The sequence below is a fragment of the Dendrobates tinctorius genome, unplaced genomic scaffold (assembly GCF_039654945.1).
Source record: "Dendrobates tinctorius isolate UK_male_01 unplaced genomic scaffold, ASM3965494v1 ptg000062l, whole genome shotgun sequence".
Classification (NCBI taxonomy): domain Eukaryota; kingdom Metazoa; phylum Chordata; class Amphibia; order Anura; family Dendrobatidae; genus Dendrobates; species Dendrobates tinctorius.
The window spans coordinates 25,795,835-25,813,801 of NW_027361730.1; the positions used below are offsets into that span (position 1 = coordinate 25,795,835).

A 17,967-nucleotide genomic window follows, 5' to 3' on the forward strand; every position below is an offset into this window, starting at 1 on the left:
ATGCAGAGAGAGGAGCCGCCCCTTTTATCTTGACGGTTTCCTGTCCTCGCTGGGCGGTTCCCCTCTCTCGTGGTGCCGTCGTGTCTCATGAAAAAACACATTACCAGGTATGTAATACCAGTGTTTCCCTTTTGTCTGCTTTACATCAGCACCATTTATAAACAGTTGTTTTATTTTGTTAGAATTTTAATAGGTTTAAAAATGTAGCAGTAATTTTTCATTTTCTCAAGGAAATTTGCAAAACTTATTTTTTATAGACTTATTAAGTTTTGAAGTGACTTTTGGGGGTTTCCTATATGTCGGACCCCCTAATGTGATAATATTTTAAAAACAGCACCCCTTAATATATCCGAAATTGCTTTCAGGTAGTTTATTAACCCCTCAGGTACTTTTTAAGGAATTAATGCAAAGTGGCATGACCGGAATGAAGAAGTTTATTTTTACCAGCTTAATGCTGATAACTTCTGAACAGGCCTCTGTAGCCGACAGACTCTAAAGCCCCCTTTACATTTAGCGATGCACCAGCGATACGACCCGGTCAGGATCGCTGGTGCATCGCTAAACGATCGCTAGTGAACTGTCACACAGGCAGACCTCACAGCGATGCAGCAGCGACGCAGAGCACGATACTCACCTTTAACACAGAGCGATCCTGACGTCCTCCCGCCCGCCTCCACGCGTCGCTCGTCGGTGCCAGCAGGAAGCGCCCGACGAGAAATGGAGCCGGACATTCTCGCGCGATCAGCGATGAACAGCGGGGGGAGCCGGTCGGAGGTAAGTATCACACATAGCGATATCGCTATAACTTCACAAAATTGGTGACGTTATAGCGATATCGCTATGTGTAAAACCCCCTTAAGGCCATTATTAGTCCATGAATTGCCATGGCAAACATCAGGACCACACAATCAAGATCTCAGGGTGCTGATGGGATTAAAGAAGCAGCTCCCACGCTCTGTTAACCATCTAAATACTGTAGTCATTATTGACAGCAGCATTTAAGGGGTTAAACGACTATTGTCAGTACCAATACTGACCGTGGCTGATGCAGCAAGTTGTTAGCTATAGTGTATAACCGACAGCTGCTGGATTGTCACCCGTCGGGGGATGCTAGTCTCCTAAAACGCAGGTCAGTAAAAAGACGTTTTGGTGGTCACTAAGGGGATAATAGAGAAAATTTCATTTTAATGACTTGTATTCTAATCTAAAGTCGCATTCACATTGTGTTGATAACCAAGGGGGTGTCTTGCACTCTTGGATGTAAACCCTCTGCTCTGTTCTTGATTGACGTTTCTAGATGTAAAGAGTGTGTTCTAAATCCAGCTTTTGTGCCATGCAGTGATATGCAAATCATTAAGCTTCTACTTATGATGCTGAGTTAGCAGTTTTGGGGACATAGGGATTGAGAGCAGAATTGCTGGCAGCTTCCCTTTAAGTTTAAAATCTGATAAAACTATTTATTCTAAATTGGAATACGGCTCTGAACTCTATTCACAATTCTGCAGATTTTAGAGCAGAAATTTCCCGTCATTCCTTTCTGGCTAAAATGTCTGAGCATAGGTTAATTGAAATTTGTATTCTGGAAAGCATCAGCTTTTCCCCATTCACTGAATAGTAATCTAATTTAGAGAAAATGTAATTCTACATTCTAGGAGCTCTTTGTGGCTTTTCAGAATGCGTCTGATAACAAGCTTGTTGACTAGCACCACTAGAATTGTGAACGTAAATCTGAATTAACTTTTTATGTTAAGTATGTAAAGAGATGGACATGTTGACATTGCCCCTTGAAGAAACAAGTATATTGTTAGTGTGTAGTGTAAATAGTGATATACGTTAATGATGGTTGTATGTGTAGCCATCTGTATTGTTGGTGACAAGGCTGTACTCAGCCCAGCAACAGGTGGTTGACAGGGACAGTGATGGTTAACGTTTGGGACAAGCCCAGAGTGGGAAAGGGACACGCTGAAGGAATATAGACAATTGCTGTCCAGAACTCAGAAAGGGCCTGGAGTGCATAGAGAAAGGACATAAGGTCTGATGTGAGCAGTGCTGCATTCTCGGGTGTCTCAAAGTGAGAGGAAACTGAAAAGAAGAGATGGCGAAATCCGCCGCAGAAGTGACTGAGAGTGTGAATTATTAGAGACTGGTCACTGGAGAGGAAGCCTAGTGGTGGAGCCCAGAGTTTATAACTCCAAGAGGTAACCAGCTTAAACAGGATTGAGTACGTAAGACTAATAAAGTGCCCCGGATGAGAGTTCTAGAGCATCAGCATTAGAGAGGATGAATACCGGCCATACTGGCACCGTAGCTAAGCTAAACTGTAGTGTTGAGCTGGGTTGTAGTTAAGTAGCGAGAAACAGAATATGGAGGACAATTAAAAAGAGTAAAGTGTAAGGATCTGAATCTGTGTGGTAAATGCTCTGAATTGTGAAGGAAACGTACAGAAGGTTGTGTATATATTCCCTACCAAATTCCCATCTAGTAACAAGTTAATTTTTGATTTGTATTCTCCCTCTTTGACCTGGGAAACATCTGGTCCTGGCATGCCGGCGTCATCAGTTAAATACGGTCGGAGCATGCGTAGCACCTCCACTGTACAAGTCCATACAACAAGCCAGGATGCCCACCTTCATCTAACGTGTCGGGGCGTAAGAGACGAGAACCTCGCAGTCAGCTACTGCCCTGCGCCACGATATAAGTATATGATTAGATCTGTTTCAAACCTTGCGCAAAACGATTCCCAAATAACTTTCATATGACTATTCAGCCTTTTGCACATTTGGTAAGCAACTTTGTATTTTCATTTCTGTTAACAAATTTTTATTTTTAAGAGCCCAAAACCCATCTGATAATAATTTCATAGATATTTTTGATTTTCCGTTGTTAACGTTTAATGCATTCTTAATTTTATTAAAAAGTCTTTTTATATTCTTCCATATCCTCTATTATATATAATTTTTTTTTCCTTCCTCTTTTAGCACCCACAACATCAAAGAAAATGAGTTTGATGGCATTAATCTTGGATCCTGAGATAGTGTTTGTAGCCAGTCTTGCAAAATCAGATGCCCCTGCCCTAGCCATGTCTTTTCAAGGCAAATTTACTCTCTCTGATGTAAACTCTGAGAAGAAGTTGAATGCTGTGGTAAAAGAATTCAAAGTTTTGGCATGTCCTTTTCTCCGACAGCTAAGAGGCAGCAACATCACTACGGTATAACTCTAAATCCATATTTTGTAATCTTATTAAAGTGCCATTGCTTAATGCAGCATGCATCTCCCTTCTCTGCACAAGTCATATTATGATTTATTTCTCTTCCAAATAAGTAATATTGATAGCTAGTGAGTCCTGGTTCTCGGAGACCAAAGTAAAATTTTTCTGCTGAGCAATCCTTGTGTTTATATCTCAATATTCCATCAATATAAATGCCATTATTGTTAGAATTATAAAATGACCATATACAAAATGGCCTAAACAGTAGGATAAACTATTTTGATATCTTAGACCTGGTTAAAACATAAATCTGCCTCTTACCATAATTAAGAATTATGATTGTCTTGCTCTGGTGGTCAGCATGAAGGTGTGACCCCCACAATCACCATATTCTGCATTTTATTTGTGGATTATCCGTTTGTTAGATCTTGGACATGGCTATAGTTGATGTAACTATTGTATCCAGTGCATTTGTGGCTCCAGCAAAGGGTCGATTTCGCATATAAGAAGATGCCAGAGACATAAATGGCACTTAGTGTTAAACGTTAGCGTTGACATGCTATAAAATGTCTAGTTGTCACTAGTCATCTATAACTAACATTAAGTGTGTACTGTACATAGATAATACAGCCCTGTTCCCTGCATTTGGAAAATACATCATCTGTTACCGGAAGCCAGAATGGCAGCCTGAATGTGGAAGAAGTTATCATAAAGGTATGTTTTGGCGTGGCCATTTTAAAACTTTTATATGTTCTATATAAGCAAAGTACTATTGCAAGTGGTTAATTCTACTAAATTCTCTCCAGTAACACCACATAAGGTGCATAACGTTTTCTCATCAAGGGTCCGACTTGTCGATATGTGCCACACCCAAGGGCCGCAATAAAATCTACGGTATATGCCATAAATGTCTGATAGTTGGGGATTCTGCTTTTTGAACTTTCACCTGTTGGAACAATATGGGTCTTCTATCCAGCACTCCCATATAAGAAGAGATAAGCCTGCAGACTCGAAGCTGTGTAGAAACAGCTGAGCATTTCACAGCTTCCCAAAACTATGCAGAGAGGAACAGTGTCTCAAGAGTTGTAAACTCTGAAAAGAAGATAAACGCCATGGTAAAAGAATTCAGAGTTTTGGCATGTCTTTTTCTCTGACAGCTAAGGCTGGTTTCACACTTTGCTATCGTGCGCATGCGCATTGCTCCCCTATCTTTAACATGGCGGGCGCATGGTATAGCACTCGTTCATGTGCATTTTCGTGTGCTGCGTTTTTTTCCAGGTGTGCGCCCAGGCGCGCCAGACGCAACATGTTGCATTTTTCCGTGCGCCCAACTGCTGCCAAAAAACGCATGCGCACGGAATGCGCAAAAAAATTACAGTCTATGGGATTGCACGCGTGCGCTAGGACTTGCGCTCGCATGCGTTTTTAGAGTTAACATGGCGACAAACTGGTTAAATCGCATGCGCAAAAAAAAGCAAAAGCATGCAAAACACTTAATGCTTTTTTTTTTGCATGTGTTTGGAATGAGCATGAGGCGCAGCGCAAAAAAATGCTAGTGTGAAAGTAGCCTTAGAGACAGCAACATCCCTACTGTAGAACTCTAAATCCATATTTTGTAATCTTACTAAAGTGGCCACTAGAATTGGGCATATTAATTCAAGTGGAATTGAATTCTATTTGAAATTTACACAAATCTGTTTTCTCTAGAAATTTAGTAAAATGGTGGACAGCTGCAATAAAGAAGGTGTCAAAGGGTTAAACAAAAAACAAATACCTCACCTCTACAGCTGCCTCAATTATTAAATCTTCCCATACAGTCCTCTGCACTCCCTTTTTATTGCAGCCACATTCTGAAACCTTGGCCTTCTCATGCTGGGCCAGGACTTGCATCACGACCTTACAAACGTACCTTAGGCAAGGTCTTCCAGCCACGGCAAGACCCATGACATGCATCATGACCTTATGTCACACCCTCTAAACTGTCCTCTAGTAGGCCTGATCCCCATTGGCAGTAACATCTCGACCCTAGTCGTAGACAGAAGTCTCATCCTAGCTTGAAGATGCTCAGGATTTCATGGTGCAATGGCGGTAAGAGGACCTTACAGGGGACAGTGATCAGTAGAGGTGATCAGTGAGATGAAAATTTATATATATATATATATTTTTTTTTTTTTTGCATCATTGCAAATAAAATTTCCAAATGAAATTTCTGTGATTTGGCAAATTTAAATCTCGTCAGATCTGCTCTTGTCTACTGGGCACCAATCAACATGATCTTCTCCTCCCTGGAATATAAAAATGCAGTTGTTTTTCTTATTGAAAGATAAGAGAATTTCATCAGCTGCTGTAATTTTTAGTTTTTTATTTTATTTAAAAATAATTTTTATTAACATTTTCAAATGACATACAATACGATTCATCTGTATTCGCCCCCTCACCTAAAATCTTCTCATCCCATATTCAGAATCCCATTATTAGGTGCAGAATAAGCACACCACTTCTGATGTTGGCAAACATATGACATGTAATCAATACATAATGTCATGAGTCAATGAGCCCACAATGGAGGATGGAGATTACAGTGTATCAGTTAGCATTGTAGGCCTTTATGACCTTTTCCGTACATAGCTGGTAATAGAGTTCCACAAATGACTACAGTAATCCTTTATGACACTGTCCTATATACTGCCATTTCATTTTCTTTTGTAAAATGGATTAAAAAAAATACAATCCCTAGAGTACAGACTCTAGTGCCTGTTTTACTTATGCAAACTCTTACCTGAGTTATGGTTCTTAATTATTTTGTTACAGCAGGTATTCATCTCTGTTGCTGGGGCTGTATCTCTGTTCCATTTTATATATGGTACAATTGTGCATTTTATAATCATCCATCCGTTTTGGTTTTTGTTTCCTCAGATTTCTCCAATCATATTAAACACCGTGATGACCATTTTGGCTGCTCTGAAGCCAAAGCCCAAGGACACTGAAGAGAAGCAATCAGTTGAACACAGGAACATATGGGACACCAGAACCACTGACAGCTGCAATAGATGGTTCCTAGGGGTGGATTCTGCCGATGAAGCGACAGAATGCTTTCAGAACCCCAAGTGCTCCCAGAAGGAAGAGAACTTTGAGTTAAAAGTTAAAACTGTGCAAGTCACACTAGAGTGTGGTCTAGGACACCGCACAGTGCCAATGTTGTTAGTGGAGTCTACATTTACAGGAGCTGTGAAAAATTGGACATCTTTCATGAATGTGACTGCTGACACTACACTTGAGGTACTCTCATGAGCATTAAACTGTCATAAGAGAAAACAAATACTTATTCTATTATTGAGGTTCTTAAAGAATATATATGGTTTGTTAGTCAGAGCTGAAATGATGAATTTCAACATGTGGTAGAGAGAATTTCTGCTGTGCCTCAAACTAGTCCGTATGGTTCCCGACATTTCATGGGCTCAAAATCTTGTGGAGTGCTTGACTCATTTTTTCTTAAGCATTGTGACCAAGCACATCAATACTACAGTCTAGAATTGAACAAAAAGATTTGCACTGTCCTGGTCTAAATATCTGTTTTAAGCTACAGCTTTTTGTTTCAAACATTTAAAGGGAACCTGTCACCTGTTTTGGTCGATATAAGATGCGGCCACCGCCTTTCAGGGCTTATTTACAGCATTCTATAATGCTGTAGATAAGCCCCTGATCCGACCTGAAAGATAAGAAAAATTAATTTTATTATACTCACCCGGGGGGTGGTCCGGTCCAATGTCTGTGGCAGGTCTGAGTCCAGCACCTTCGCAACACTGCTTTGTGCTTGCTTCATGGTTTCCCCGGCATCGCGCTCCTGCGCAGGCGTACTTCTCTGTCCTGTTGAGGGCATAGCAAAGTACTGCAGTGCGCAAGTGCTGGGAAAGGTGAGAGAGGCTTACAAACCAGACAGGCCCAAATGCATCTGCACTAATCCAGGGTACAGTGGACCCAAGTAAAATGGCAGCTGCACAGGTGCATAAATACCAAATGAAACAGCCAGCCTACAATCAGGGATTGGCCGTGTGGTACACCAGCGCAGAAAAAATAATCCGCACGTGGCAGTGTTCATAAAGGGAATGCAGGGCTTCTGGCTCACAACCTCTTAGTAACACCATATAGGGGGGCTGCCCAGTGCCAACTAGAATGCATCTCGTGTGAACAGAGGCCACAAGTTTGCAGAACCATTTGGGCCCAACTGCACCCTGGAAAAAATATAAAAAGTGCACAACAAACATATACACTCACTGGCCACTTTATTAGGTACACCTGTCCAACTGTGTGTTAAGACTTAATTTCTAATCAGCCAATCACATGGCGGCAACTCAGTGCATTTAGGCATGTAGACATGGTCAAGACAATCTCCTGCAGTTCAAACCGAGCATCAGTATGGGGAAGAAAGGTGATTTGAGTGCCTTTGAACGTGGCATGATTGTTGGTGCCAGAAGGGCTGGTCTGAGTATTTCAGAAACTGCTGATCTACTGGGATTTTCACGCACAACCATCTCTAGGGTTTACAGAGAATGGTCCGAAAAAGAAAAAAAATCCATTGAGCGGCAGTTCTGTGGCCGGAAATGCCTTGTTGATGCCAGAGGTCAGAGGAGAATGGGCATACTGGTTCGAGCTGATAGAAAGGCAACAGTGACTCAAATTGCCACCCGTTACAACCAAGGTAGGCAGAAGAGCATCTCTGAACGCACAGTGCGTCAAACTTTGAGGCAGATGGGCTACAGCAGCAGAAGACCACACTGGGTACCACTCCTCTCAGCTAAGAACAGGCATCTGATGGCTACTTTCAGCAGGATAATGCGCCATGTCATAAAGCTCGAATCATCTCAGATTGGTTTCTTGAACATGACAATGAGTTCACTGTACTCAAATGGCCTCCTCAGTCACCAGATCTCAATCCAATAGAGCATCTTTGGGATGTGGTGGAACGGGAGATTCGCATCAGGGATGTGCAGCCGACAAATCTGCGCCAACTGTGTGATGCCATCATGTCAATATGGTCCAAAATCTCTGAGGAATGCTTCCAGCACCTTGTTGAATCTCTGCCACGAAGAATTGAGGCAGTTCTGAAGGCAAAAGGGGGTCCAACCCGTTACTAGCATGGTGTACCTAATAAAGTGGCCAGTGAGTGTATGTAAGGTATTGGTTGATTTTAAGGCCTTAATACGGAAGTTGACAAACTGCGTCAAAGTTCCTTACACTTGTCAGTCCCTACTCTAACATGAAAACCACAAAAAGAGGAAAAAAATCCTCCAAAAAATTCAGTTACAAACCAGACAGGCCCAAATGAATCTGCACTAATCCAGGGTGCAGCGGACCCAAGTAAAATGGCAGCTGCACAGGTGCATAAATACCAAATGAAACAGCCAGCCTACAATCAGGGATTGGCCGTGTGGTACACCAGCGCAGAAAAAATAATCCGCATGTGGCAGTGTTCACACAGGGAATGCAGGGCTTCTGGCTCACAACCTCTTAGTAACACCATATAGGGGGGCTGCCCAGTGCCAACTAGAATGCATCTCGTGTGAACAGAGGCCACAAGTTTGCGGAACCATTTGGGCCCAACTGCACCCTGCCTGTGCACTGTAGGAATTTGCTCTGCCCTCCACAGGGAAGATAAGTACGCCTGCGTAAGAGCGCGATGTCTGGGAGCCATGAAGCAAACAGGAGGGCGGCATCTCAAAAAGGTGGGAAGCACTGGACCCGGACCTGCGACACCCATTGAACTGGACCCCCCTGCAGGTGAGTATAATAAAACTTATTTTTGTGATCTTGCAGGTCGGATCGGGGGTTTATCTGCAGCATTATAAAATGCTGTAAATAAACCCTAAAAGGCGGTGGCGCCATCTTATATCGGCCCAAACAGCTGACAGGTTCCCTTTAAAGAAATTCCTTGGGCAAATCTGAAAATTAAGATTAGATTTGTCTGTAGTAGAATTGAGCAGATTTCTCTGGTCCAGCACCCAACCTACTTCACTGTGGTACTTATCAGTTTTGCAGCCAACATCCTCGGTCTGGGTCTTCTGGTGCCTCCTTTACTTAAGGTCTTTGCTTACTATGGTCTGTGACATCACTTGAGTCTTAGTCACTAGGGCTCATGCAACTTGATGGCATGCATCGCGACATGACATCGTGATTTCACGCAATCTGGTAAGCTTCAGAGGCGCAAATGTGAACACCGCCACAAGGGAACCAACTAGATGTCTGCCCAGAACAGCCTGCTCATTGCTGCTCCAGACCAATCTGATTTTTACATTTGTCCAAGTAATTTGTTTAAATATTTTGAATCTAAAAGCAGTGTCTTACGAAATTGATCAATACATTGAACGTTCTGAGATAATATACAAAAAAGATCCTTCTGTATTTAAAAGGTAATTGCACTTTCAGCAATAAGCTGTCCTGTATGTGTGCATGAGCAATAACTATATTTGTGGCTTTTTTCTATAACTTGTATTCTTCATTTTCACCAGTTTTTCCTCTCTCCAGGCTCTATCTCTTAAAGTGGTTAGACTAAAGTCTACAGTCACTTTGTGACTGCAGACTACTGAATTATAACAGTGTGTGGTGGGAACGCTGTCATGAATACTTGTGGTATCTTGGTGTATTCAGCTCTTTCAATAGAAATTAATTGAGCAAGATGAGTTTAATCGTCATAGAAGTGTGCCAATCACATACAAGCGGTTCTGTGGCCATTTGCTTGTACCAGGAATACTGTGGAATTGTGACAGTGTGTGCGCTGCATGCAGTCACGACTCTGTGGTCTCCAGTTACATAGAGTGACTACATACTGTTGTCCCAAGCCCAGGCAACCCCATTAATTTGCAGTTGACAGTGAGAAGGTGGAAGGAGACCCTCTCATAGACATTCAGTACAGCATACAGAGAAGGATTCCTGCTTTTCATTCTTTTTTTAGTGCACTGAAAGAAGCAGCAGCAGAGGGGAGGACAGTATACAGCAGTAGTGAGATAAGATGTGAATCCAGCTGTGCGGTGAAAAACGTGTTAGAAAGCTCACCACGATCCTTCTGTGCCGTCCTTTGTCTGTTTTCTCTCTGTGTGCTCTGCCCTCTTCTCCCTCTCCTCTCCATAGAAGGCAATGGGCTGCGTTGCGTGATACCACAATAAGGCCGGTTTCACATTCGCGCTTTTGAGCGCAGCGACGGCCTGCGCACGGCCGCCGCTAAGCCCCGCCCCCTGCCCCGCCTCCACCAGTATCTCCGCCTCCGGGCGCATGACGTTGCATGCGTCGTGCGTCCCCTATCTTCATCACAGAGGGCGCAGGCCGTGCGCAGTCTGCGCATAGTCTGCGTTTGGCGGCGCATGCGTACTTTTGACGGTGCGCCGAGCACAACCAAAATGCAACAGGTTGCGTTTGGCGCTGCTCGGCGCACCGTCAAAAGGACGCATGCGCCGCCAAACACAGACTGTGCGCAGACTGCGCACGGCCTGCGCCCTCTATGATGAAGATAGGGGACGCACGACGCATGCAACGTCATGCGCCCGGAGGCGGACATACTGGTGGAGGCGGGGCAGGGGGCGGGGCTTAGCGGCGGCCGTGCGCAGGCCGTCGCTGCGCTCAAAAGCGCGAATGTGAAACCGGCCTAAGCTGACAGTCCATCTTTTCTGAGCAAGAGTGAATGAGTTAAGTTACTTTTTCAGAGTGGATGACAAGTTCAGGAGCAGGCATGAAAAGAAAGTGTCTGATAACTGGGGAAGGAAGCTGCTTAATCTAAGATATTTTACAAAGTTTCTTATATTTACCTATAGTATTGATTGATTGCAACTTTTGTTGAACGTACAGTTTCTAAAAAAAAAAAAAAAGTACATTTTAATTTTTCCTGTCTTACATTTGTAAAGGTTCATTATTATAATGAAGTCTTTACGGTCTGGGAACCTCTTATTGAACGTGTGGACAATGGAAAACGCAGATGGAATCTAAAGCTTGAGGTAGGATACTATCGACTTTCTGGTCTTTTCCTTTACATCTGCTTAATGTTTTCCACTTATGGTGGTTATGTATTCTGTTCCTCTGTGATAAGATGAAGAACAACCCAGTTCAGGAGAAAGGTCTTCTTCCTGGTGATGACTTTATAGTAGTCCCAGAGCCTCAGTCTGCCATTAACATTACTTCTAAGGACACCATGAACATTACCATCTCCAAATGTACTCTGGGAGTCTTCAGCAATCTGTCAAAGGTATTTAATGTGGTTATCAAATATTTTTAAGTGTGATAAATTAATTTCCATGTTTCTAAAATTACTAATTTTTTTTTTTCCCCCTGAGGCTTTTTCTGAAGGTACTGCTTCTGCTTTTGACTATTCTTTAAAGGACCGGGCCCCTTTAATAGTAAAGAATGCACTTGGTGTACCTGTCATACTTCAGCATGGTACAAATCTCCGTCTGTTTGGATCTTCAGCTAATGAGCGCATACATAATGTCAATGAAGGGCAGTTTTTGGAGCTTGAATTTTCATCTGTAGAACCTCTTAACCGTGGAAGGTTGTCAGCACTGCATCGTCAGGAAAGCGGCTTTTTTACAATTGACATAGGTAGTGTTTTCTACTGCTTCTGGTGTTCTATAAGATTGTTTCAATAATCTTTTATTTTATCTAATGCTCTTTTTTTTTTCTTTAAACAGTTCCGCATGGATACACCGGGGTATCTAATATCCCAGTTGCTAAGCCAACGAGACGCCTTTATAATGTGCGCAGTCCCTTGCAAGAGAATTATGTGTCCATTGTTGTACAGATAGATGCCAGTGAGGGGAACAAAGTTCTTTTTGTTAGATCTCCACTTCAGGTCAGAAACAGGTTATTTTGGCATGTATTTTACTGATTTAAGTTTTGTATTTTCCTATTATATTTTATGCCAGGGATGACAGCAGGTGGAATCACGCAGATCCCACTATTGCCGCCAAATTGTCAGGGGATGCAACTCTGCGGCCTCTAGTCCTCAGGACAGTTAAACAATTGACTGATGGGGCCGCAGCTGTTTTCCTTACTAGACCAGTTCTGTGGCACTCACAGTGAGCTTATGGTATATACACCTCTGATTCAAAGGCATGGACTATATATATATATATATATATATATACTGTCACTTCCAACTCCACAATAACAAGGAACCACTAGCTACCACTACAAATCGTTTATACAAGCCCATTAAACACCCATTACAGGTAGTGTATGGCTTCAATGGTGCGGTTTACAGAACAAGTGGAATGGAGCTATTTACCCCTTCATGCCACAGCCCTTTTTCGTTTTTCAGTTTGTTTTTCACTCCCCTTCTTCCCAGATCCATAACTTTATTTTTCCATCAATACAGCCATGTGAGGGCTTGTTTCTGCTGGATGAGTTGTACTTTTGAGCGACACAATTGGTTTTACTATGTCGTGTACTCTAAAACAGGAAAAAGAAAATCCAAGTGCGGTGAAATTGCAAAAAAAAAAGTGCAGTTCTACAACTGTTTTTTTGATTTTTTTTTTTTTTTTTACTATGTTCACCAAATGCTAAAACTGACCTACAATTATGATTCTAAAGGTCACTATGAGTTCATAGACACCAAACATGTATAGATTGTTTGATTTTTTCATTTAAATGGTGAAAAAAAAATCCAAAGTTTGTTTAAAAAAAAAAAGCCACCCTTTTCTGAGACCCATAGTGTCTCAATTTTTCATGATCGGGGGCTGGGTGAGGGCCTATTTTTTTGCGTGCCGAGGTGACCTTTTTAATTATACCATTTTGGTGTGGATGCAATTTTGACCTAAAAAAGTAATTCTGGCGTTTTTATTTTTTTTTTCGCTATGCTATTTGCCGGATTAATTCTTTTTACAGCTTAATTAGGCAATTCTGAACGCGGCGTTACCAAATATATGTATATTTAATTTTTTTTAATTGTTTCTTTTTGAATGGGGGGTGATTTGAACGTTTGTATTTTTTTTTTTTTTTTTACATTGTTAAAAACTTTTTTTTTTAAGTTTTTGCATGCTTCAATAGTCTCTATGGGAGACTAGAAGCTGCAGTTGTCCGATCGCCTCTGCTACTCACAGGATCGCGATTCCACCCACGGCTGTTGTGGGCACAAAACAGCTGACGTGTGCCGGGAAAGATGTGGGCTCAGCGCCGCCGCCCACATCAAAGGGAGGGACACGACATGTACAGCGCATGTCGTGAAGTGGTTAAATTTTATATATAGTCAATCCGGAAAAGTAGGCAGTGTTTACAAAAAATATACAAAGATGTTACAAAATGGGATCACAAAATTACGGTATATACAATCACATGATATTAAAGAAAACCAAAGAAAAAGTACTAAACCTGTGTCACACAAATGGCTCAGAACTTAGTGGAGGGAGGTACTCATTTCAGCAAATGGACAGAACCACAGCGACCTGTACTATCTAGGATTGAAGTGACAAAAACCCAAACTCTGTTTTTTATTAGATCAAGGCTACGCCCACATACCTCCAATTGGTGAGCTCATATGGGGGCTAGTCGTTGGATGTGCTAGGTCTTTTAGAAGTTTGAGATATCCAACTTTCAGGATATCTTTTACCCCTGGTGGTCCCAGGCAGGAGATATTGTTGTCATGTTTCCTATCACGATTTTACCTTTCTATAGAGATGAAACATTGCATGGATAGCATCATGCATCTGACTCGATATTATGTTGGAGGTGTTCGGCAGGCCTTACAGTGATGTGAGTGAACACATTATGTTTGTCCCTTCGCAACAACTCTGGAAATATATCTCCCATAAATATCTGATTGATGCAAACCCTAATATTCAACTTTGACCACTGGCTTCAGAGAGTGGTAGATACTTCCTTTGAAAAGAGAGAGCCTCTTTTCTTCTCCTCCTCTGAGTATAGGAATGCTAGACTTGTCAGCTGATTCTTATCAGATCCCTTGTTGTAATTAACTGTTTAAAGCAGGAGGACAACCTCTACTGAAGTAGGAAGTGTCAACTCTTTCTCACTTTCCCAGTTATATAAAATTAATTAATCCCATATGTTCAATGTGAGGGAGATATGTCCTTTCTCCGGAGATGTCTTAATGGATTTTGCAGTTTTTCTTTACGACATTTTAGAAAAAAAAGTTTTTTGTATAATTTCTAGCTTACATTGACTACCTTCAATGATCAAATTGTTTTTGTTTTTATCTGTCATCAACAGGGAAGTGATCTTTCTTGTTTACAGGTTTATAATTCTATACCTCTCAACATTTTGATCCAAAACACCTAAATACTGCTTCCCCAAGGAAAGCCCCAAAATGTCGTATGAATCACTTTGTTTATAAATAGGCCATACCAGGTCGAGCCACAATAAACCAAGTAAAAACTGTTGGAGCGCATTTCTGTCCTAACTGACGTCACTTTTGTGGCATAAATTCTGATGAATTTGCTGGTTCGTTTAGCTAAGCTTTGTAAGAAGCTGCCCGCAACCAGCTAAATAAAAAGCTTTCTGAGGTTAGGCAATGACAAACTAATATTAATTATTTCATGCAGACCACCATGATAAAAGCCCAACTTACCCCATTATAGTTTATGGAGTACAGCACTGTCAATAATTTTCTTCTGCTCCTACTATGGACTAATGTAAATATAGTCTTAAATCCAAGTTTTTAAATCAATAACATACCCATATATTTTCTGAAATTAGATACCTTCCACATTATGAAATAAAAACATCTTTACACTAGTGAGTGCCTTTATGCAGTTTAGCATCAAAACATTTTGTAAAACTACATTACAACATTACAATTAATCTTTGTAGCTGAAAGCTTGAGGCAAGCAGAGCCTGAGATGCACATTACTTCCTAAAAAAATTGACATGTGAACAGTTTATACGGTTGTTAATTTAAGAGCTCTATGTATTAATCTAAAGGGTCTATCATGATATTGTACTAGTATTATATAGTGAATTGTGTTCTTGGTGACAATATACAAATTGTCTATTCAGAGAAGAAGAGGACTTGCACTCTAGTGTGTGGTAGTAGCTATCCTGCAAGTCAGTATCGACCCTTTAACGAACCATGCAATATGAATTGGGATAAAAGCCAAATCAAAATTTGTTAGCAAACACAGTGTTTCGGGCATTGCAAAGTATGAAATCTGATTTGGCTGGTTGAGAGGCTAAGACTATGGGGTAAGTTTTCTCCTTATATAGAGTGACATGCCAGGTCTGGCTTGCTAGTATGAAGGGGCTTAAATGCCTTGTACGCTTCTCTGCAAATTGCACCGTGTTTGCAAATTGAGATTCTGATTTGACTTTTATCGTATTCATAGTCATATTGCAAGGCTCATTAAAGGGTCATCTTCCTCTCTGATGAGACAATTTGCATATTTAATTTCTCAGAGGACCATGCAAGGCATTTAAGTTTCCTCATACTGGCGTGCCAGACCTGGCATGTCACCCTCCAGAAGGAGAAGACTTACCCCTTAGATCTTAGTGACAATGTTTCACTATATACATTACTGTGGGGTATTCTCAATGTGTGTCATTTTTGCCTTTCATTGTTTTGTGATAGATTTCTTATTAGGTGGTTGTCTTAAAGGGGTGGTCTAAAAGCTTAAGTAAATTTTATCTAAAGAAGTATCTATTTGAGGCCATAATCAAAGTTATTTTCTATTATGCTTGCCTTTAAAAATTCCCTACCGTTCCCTAACTACACTAGAATATCTGTTTAGTCTATTTTTTCACTTCACCTATGACCGCAAACATGAAAGAGGGATCTGCCCAATTACTGAAATAAAAGGGTGGCATTTCTCCCCCGCATCAGTTGGCTTCCTGTCCTTGATGGGAACCTTGTGCTGAGATACGGTGGTGAAGATGGAAAGACAAGCTTACTCAGCCTTGTCTGGGTGTCCAGAAAAGCAGGTGGCATGCCTGTGGCGCCAGCCTTCAGGGTCCTGGAAGCGCTGTCCACAGGGGGCTCTGCTGTACGTGCCTGCACGGGCAGTAGAGACAGATGCTGATCATGTCTCGCACCGCCTCGCCGCCCTACCCCTCTACTCTGAGAGATGCTGGTGACGGCCGTGCCGATGCCCTCCGCTGACGTAACAGGCTCAAAGCACATTTAAATTGGGCATGCCAAAGAGACATCATAGGAGGCATGATGGTGGTGCGCTATGCGAATGTCACCGCCCGGGGCGCGCAGGGATATGGTGCATTCTGTTTGGATCTCGCAGGGGGAGGGCATATTCTGGTGGGACTGGAGGAGGCTGACCCAGGAAGGAGGTACTGTGGGTCTCACATAAATTTGGGTCATACCACAGACTGAGCGTTCACACTCCAGCTCTCCTTCCTGAAGTGCCATGGAAGTGCAGCAGCCGTACCATCTACAGTGTGGACACAGAAAAGGGGACAGCCATTCAAGTTGTAGCTGTCCCATTCAGAGGAACAAAGTGTCTCGTCACTCGACGGTGTCCAGAGAGGATGCTTAGTGTATCCCAAAACAGCCTCCGAAAGGTCTTAAAATAAAAAAAAAAAAGCTTGCACTAAGAAGAACAACAGTGAATGTGTGCTATGTAAAATCCCGCTAGCAGTGGACTGGCAGAAAAGTCTCTGTACAGTCTGCATCCAGAAGACAATTAGTGTGGAGACCCCCCCGACTTTGCCACAGGCCTTAGATCCGTCATCATGCTAAGGTGGGAGGTTCCCTAAAATCCCTATTTAAAAAGGGAAAAGGAAGTCTAGCGAAGTGTTTTCTGTAGCTGACGTTTCCCCGTTGTCAGAAGGGGAATTCCAGAGTGAATCTTCTTCCTCATCCTCCTCGGGCAGTTACATGGGGGGCAGGCCATGTTTCCTGGTGGAGGATACGGATAAACCAGTAAAGGCTGTTAGATCAACAATGGGCCTGAAAGAGGAGAAGATGGCTAAATCACTGTTAAGGAACTTTAACATCTTCCTCCCCCCTTTTCTCACTATATGGGTATGCACTATAGATTGGGTGTTTGATGTGGTGTCGGTTATTTATATAATGTTGTTGGAGGTCCTCTCATGCTCTGTAACCCAACTGATGCAGGAGTGGTGCCACCCTTTTTTTTTTTAGTAGGTTTCCTGTACTTGGTGGGCAGATCCATTTCTTAGGTGTGTTATGGGTTCTGGAAAAAAAACGGTAAGTAACCTTGGTGGTTTTTTACTTTTTGTCTAATGTCAATTTGTTTGAGAGAGCCCCTTGTGCATCCTGGGATTCTCAAGCGCAGCCTCATCAAGGGGGGCAGAGGATGTGGTCACTGCCACAGCCTCTGCCCCCTTCCTGAAACTGTTATCAGTGACGTTCATTTTAGCGGCGAGGCTGGTCCCTGTGCTGTGCGATGTACACAGTGACAGCGCCCACTCTCTTGTCGGCTGAGAGCTGCAGTAATGAGCTGACAACACAGTGGTCTTGCAATACCCAGCGTGCAGGAGATCAGTGCCACCCCCTTAGGTGATGTCACTGGTCTCTGCTGGATATTGTAGGACCGCTGTGTTGCCGACTCATTACTGCTGAACTGAGCCGACGAGAGCGAGTGCTGTCACTATGCACATCGCACTACTCGGGGTCAAGCCCCACCCCTGAAACGAGTGTCCCTGATAACACTACGTTTCAGCAAGGAGGCTGTAACATTGACTTTGACATTGATGACTCTTCAGTTGATTATCCAAGGATGTACTGGGGGCTCTCAAATGAATAGTCATCAGACAAGAAGTAAAAAAAATAAAAAATAGACTAAGGGTTAGTTCAC

At 42.3% G+C, this 17,967-nt stretch overlaps 1 protein-coding gene across 2 annotated transcripts in view; it reads left to right on the forward strand.

The window, feature by feature from the left end:
- Positions 1 to 17,967, forward strand: part of VPS13C (vacuolar protein sorting 13 homolog C) — a 518,321-nt gene that overhangs the window by 374,006 nt on the left and 126,348 nt on the right. For both annotated transcript variants that reach the window (XM_073579421.1, XM_073579422.1), the window contains 7 exons: positions 2,979 to 3,208; positions 3,830 to 3,922; positions 6,125 to 6,487; positions 11,101 to 11,190; positions 11,283 to 11,438; positions 11,527 to 11,791; positions 11,881 to 12,041. In XM_073579421.1, the coding sequence (XP_073435522.1) occupies positions 2,979 to 3,208; positions 3,830 to 3,922; positions 6,125 to 6,487; positions 11,101 to 11,190; positions 11,283 to 11,438; positions 11,527 to 11,791; positions 11,881 to 12,041 (1,358 nt within the window). The remainder of the gene's footprint in view (positions 1 to 2,978; positions 3,209 to 3,829; positions 3,923 to 6,124; positions 6,488 to 11,100; positions 11,191 to 11,282; positions 11,439 to 11,526; positions 11,792 to 11,880; positions 12,042 to 17,967) is intronic.